This window comes from Plecotus auritus, assembly GCF_963455305.1.
Source record: "Plecotus auritus genome assembly, chromosome: 1".
NCBI classification, from domain to species: domain Eukaryota; kingdom Metazoa; phylum Chordata; class Mammalia; order Chiroptera; family Vespertilionidae; genus Plecotus; species Plecotus auritus.
In genome coordinates this window covers 95,262,702-95,267,856 of record NC_137770.1, presented here as the reverse complement: position 1 = coordinate 95,267,856, position 5,155 = coordinate 95,262,702, and the positions used below count along the sequence as shown (strand labels likewise).

At 44.3% G+C, this 5,155-nt stretch overlaps 1 protein-coding gene across 1 annotated transcript; it reads left to right on the top strand.

Annotated features, from left to right (window-relative positions):
• Nucleotides 1–1,219: 1,219 nt before the first annotated feature.
• Nucleotides 1,220–2,374, top strand: LOC308239884 (S-adenosylmethionine decarboxylase proenzyme-like; the record flags this gene model as incomplete). The annotated part of the gene is given in 2 exon segments (XM_080652740.1): nucleotides 1,220–1,437; nucleotides 1,439–2,374. Coding segments are annotated over 2 exon segments (1,080 nt in total). The 5' UTR covers nucleotides 1,220–1,293.
• Nucleotides 2,375–5,155: the final 2,781 nt, after the last annotated feature.

The following is a 5,155-nucleotide window of genomic DNA, read 5'->3' as shown; positions in this document are numbered from 1 at the left end:
TCCTATATGGCCCAGTGGGTTGGCCTCCCCAGTTACCTGAGGTGGACACTCTTGGTGCACCCCTTTGTGGACTGTGTGCTCAGCCTTGTTGTAGTTAAGTCTTGATTGTTGTTGGTATCACTGGGAGGAATAGACCTCCAGGCCAGTTGGCTGTGAGAATCAGCTGTGTCTACGCTGGGAGAAGTTCGGTGCTGGAGACAGCCTTATAGGATTAGACTTGCAAAATTGCAAAAGCCTCTGTGCTCAGCTTGGATGGGGTGGAGTCTCAGGGTGGAGCTGACAGTCTTGACTTCCCGTCAGCCCTGCCCTTGCGCGCGCATCTCCAGACCTCTGCCTTCCACGACTCCCTTGAGTTTCCGCCTGACAGTCCAGATTCCCCCTGTAAGAGCGTGGGTCCCCAGGGGTTCGCCCGGAACTGGGGTTCAGTGCAGTCGGAAGCTTCCGACTCCCTTCCACTAGGGAATGCCTGCGGCAACCTCCGCATTCAGCTTTCTCTGTGAGCATTCGCATGCGCGCGCACGCCTCCAGACCCGCCGTGGCTCCCCCGGGTCTCTGAGTCTCCGTGTGCCTTTCTCTCTACCTGAGAGTCCAGACTCCCCCTGTATGAGCCTGGGTCCACGGGGTTTCACCTGGAACTGGGTTTCAGTGCAGTCGGAACTGGGGTTCAATGCAGTCGGGGGCTTCCTTCCCCCTTCCGCCAGAGAAAGTCAGCCAGGCACTCAGTCACCCTTCCTCTCTGCGCGCGTCTCCATACCTCAGCCCTTTGCCACTCCTCTGATTCTCCGTGAGCTTTCTTCTTTCCTTCTAGTTGTAGAATTTCCACTCAGCCAGCCTTCCTGTGGTTCTGGATGATGTCCGTTCTGTCTTTTAGTTGTAGTTTTGAAATTGTTGTGCAAGGCAGCAGTTTAGGTGCTTACCTACGCCACCATCTTGGTTTCTCACTCTTCTTCTTCTTCTTAAAGAATACCTTTCAGCGCTTCCACAGTATGGCCGGCGACATTAGCTAGTGCTCGCTCAGCCCGCTCTCTAATGGCGAAACAGCGGACTACAAGAGACTGAACTGTATCTGCCTCTATTTCCAACAGACTCACGTTCAACTTTTCGCTCACACACACAAAAAAAAGCCGGGAAAATTTTATGAATTCTTTTTTTTAAAAAAAGTTAATATAAAATTGTAGCAAAAAAAAAAAAAAGGAACCTGAAACAGCTGGAACAATCCGCAGCAGCGGTGGGAGAAGAGATTTAATTTAGTTGATTTTCTGTGGTTGTTGGTTGTTCGCTAGTCTCACGGTGATGGAAGCTGCACATTTTTTCGAAGGGACCGAGAAGCTACTGGAGGTTTGGTTCTCCAAGCAGCAACCCAACGCAAGTCAAGGATCTGGGGATCTTCGCACCATCCCAAGATCCGAGTGGGACATACTTTTTGAAGGATGTGTAATGTTCAATCATAAGTGTGACAAAAACTGACAAGCAGGAAGCTTATGTACTCAGTGAGAGTAGCATGTTTGTCTCCAAAAGACGTTTCATTTTGAAGACATGTGATACCACCCTCTTGCTGAAAGCACTGGTTCCCCTGTTGAAACTTGCTAGGGATTACAGTGGGTTTGACTCAATACAAAGCTTCTTTCATTCGCGTAAGAATTTCATGAAGCCTTCTCACCAAGGGTACCCACACTGGAATTTCCAGGAAGAAATAGAGTTTCTTAATGCAATTTTCCCAAATGGAGCAGCATATTGTATGGGATGTATGAATTCTGACTGTTGGTACTTGTATACTTTGGATTTCCCAGAGAGTAGGGTAATCAGTCAGCCAGATCAAACCCTGGAAATTCTGATGAGTGAGCTTGACCCAGCAGTTATGGACCAGTTCTACATGAAAGATGGTGTTACTGCAAAGGATGTCACTCGTGAGAGTGGAATTTGTGACCTGATACCAGGTTCTGTCATTGATGCCACAATGTTCAATCCTTGTGGGTATTCGACGAATGGCATGAAATCGGATGGAACTTACTGGACTATTCACATCACTCCAGAACCAGAATTTTCTTATGTTAACTTTGAAACGAACTTAAGTCAGACCTCCTATGATGACCTGATCAGGAAAGTTGTGGAAGTCTTCAAGCCAGGAAAATTTGTAACCACCTTGTTTGTAAACCAGAGTTCTAAATGTTGCACAGTGCTTTCTTCATCCCAGAAGATTGAAGGTTTTAAACGTCTTGATTGCCAGAGTGCTATGTTCAATGATTACAACTTTGTTTTTACCAGTTTTGCTAAGAAGCAGCAACAGCAGCAGAAGTTGATTAACAAAAATGAAGAAAAAACGCCAAAAGGAAACACACGTAAAAGAAGGTGGTGGCTGCTTTTTAGATGTTGATACCTGGGGGCATGCTTTCCATAACCACCACCTTGTAGTTGCAGAAAGCCCTAGATGTAATGACAGTGTAATCATTTTGAATTGTATGCTTATTATATCAAGGAGTTAGATATCTTGCATGAATGCTCTCTACTGTGTATAGGCATCCTATGCCACTCTTGCTGTGAAATTGAAGTGCATGTAGAAAAAAACTTTTACTATATGAAACTTTACAACACTTATGACAATTCAATTTGGTTTATGCACAGTGTAATATTTCTCCAGGTATCCTCCAAAATTCCCCACAGACAAGGCTTTCATCCTCATTAGGTGTTGGCCTCAGCCTAACCATCCGGGACTGTTCTATTAAATTGCTTCCAGGATGTTACATCCAGTTATCTCCAATTTCTAGAACATATTCTCTACTAATGTTATTGAAAACAATTTCTACTTCAATCAGATGTTTTTTGCAATGGCAATTAAAGTTATTCTTCCACAAAAAAAAAAAAAAGAATACCTTTCAGCATTTCATATAATACTGGTTTGGTGGTGATGAACTCCTTTAGCTTTTTCTTATCTGTGAAGCTCTTTATCTGACCTTCCATTCTGAATGATAGCTTTGCTGGATGAGTAATCTTGGTTGTAGGTTCTTGCTATTCATCACTTTGAATATTTCTTGCCACTCCCATCTGGCCTGCATAGTTTCTGTTGAGAAATCAGCTGACAATCGTATGGGTGCTCCCTTGTAAGTAACTAACTGTTTTTCTCTTGCTGCTTTTAATATTCTCTCTTTGTCTTTTGCTCTTGGCATTTTAATTATGATGTGTCTTGGTGTGGTCCTCTTTGGGTTCCTTTTGTTTGGGGTTCTGTGCGCTTCCTGGACTTGTAAGTCTATTTCTTTCACCAGGTGGGGGAAGTTTTCAGTCATTATTTCTTCAAGTAGGTTTTCAGTATCTTGCTCTCTGTCTTCTTCTGGCACCCCCATAATTCTGATGTTGGTACGCTTGAAGTTGTCCCAGAGGCTCCTTACACTATCTTCATATTTTTGGATTCTTTTTTTCTTTTTGCTTTTCCGGTTGAGTGTTTTTTGCTTCTTCGTATTTCAAATCTTTGACTTGATTCTTGCGATCCTCTAGTCAAATAGGTGAACATAACATACTCACAAGGCTGTTAAATCTCTGTATAATATTTGTTATTTCAGTCAGTGTATGCTTAATTTCTAGTTGGTCCTTTTTCATATCCTTGAGGATCTCGCTAAATTTATCAGCCTTTTCTAGGAAATTCTTGAAAAACCTTATAACCGTGGTTTTGAATTCTATATCCAGTCGTTTGTTTTCCTCCATTTCTTTCTTTTGTGATCTGTTTCTTTGTCTCAGCATTTTTGCTGCTTCCCTGAGTTGGTAGAGTAGCTTTGTGTGCTAGGTGTCCTATAGGGCACAGTGGCTCAGCCTCCCCAGTTACCTGAGGTGGACACTCTTGGTGCACCCCTTTGTGGGCTGTGTGCACAGTCTTGTTGTAGTTAAGCCTTGATTGTTGTTGGTATCACTGGGAGGAATTGACCTCCAGGCCAATTGGCTGTGAGGATCAGCTGTGTCTATGCTGGGAGAACTTCTGTGCTGGAGACACCCTTATGAGACAAGACTTGCAAAAGCCTCTGTGCTCAGCTTGGATGAGGCGGAGTCTCAGGGTGGAGCAGACAACACCGGTTTCCCATCATCTCTGCCCTAATAGGCCCCTGGGGCTCAGTGTCCTGTGATAATCGCTGCAAGCACCTCTGAGAGAAAGCTGCCCTTGAGTTCTGCCTGCGCCAGACAGTCCAGTTTCTCCCCGAATGAGTCGGGGTCCCCAGAGTCTCACCTGGAACTGGAGTTCAGTGCAGTTGGGAGCTTTTGTCTCCCTCCCGCTTGAGAAAGCCAGCCGCATACTCAGTTGCCCGCCCTCTCCCCGCGCACACCTCGGTACCTCTGCCTTCCGCAGTTCTTCTGAGTCTCAGTGTGCTTTTCTCCCTCCTGACAGTCCAGTTTCACCCCAAATGAGTCTGGGTCCCCAGAGTCTCGCCCGGAACTGGAGTTCAGTGCATTTGGGAGCTTTTGTCTCCCTCCCACTTGAGGAAGCCAGCCACGCACTCAGCCACCAGTCCTCTCCGCGTACGCGTCTCAGTACCTCTGCCGCCTGCAGCTCCTCTGAGTGTCAGTGTGCTTTTCTCTTTCCTTCTAGTTGTAGAATTTCCACTCAGCCAGCCTTCCTGTGGTTCTGGATGATGTCCGTTTTGTCTTTTAGTTGTAGTTTTGAAATTGTTGTGCGAGGCAGCAGTTTAGGTGTTTACATATGCCACCATCTTGGTTTCTCCAAGAAAGTTTCTTAAAAAGCATATTTACCAAGAACTTTTAAGAACCAAGAGAATTAAGTAAAAATATCAAATAGGTGAACATAACATAGTCACAATGACTGCAACAAACTCACTAAGCTCGTTAAATGGATCTTATACAGATGATTATATTTGGAAGTTTATGGAGAATAAGCCTATCAGCCAGTAACTCAGTGATTATAAAAGATCAAAGAGAAAAACCAGAAAGGCAGGCAAAGGAAAATCTGTCATATAGGTCCTCAGTTTCTAAAGACAAGACATATAAATACATGCACACATATGCATATTATTACATATGTGTATATGCACATATGTGTATATACATGTGTATATGTGGTTTTTACACACATATATAGAATAATACACCTATGTACATGCTACATGTGTGTATGTATACACAAAATTTGTCCCGCACAGGAAGCACTGATGAACAT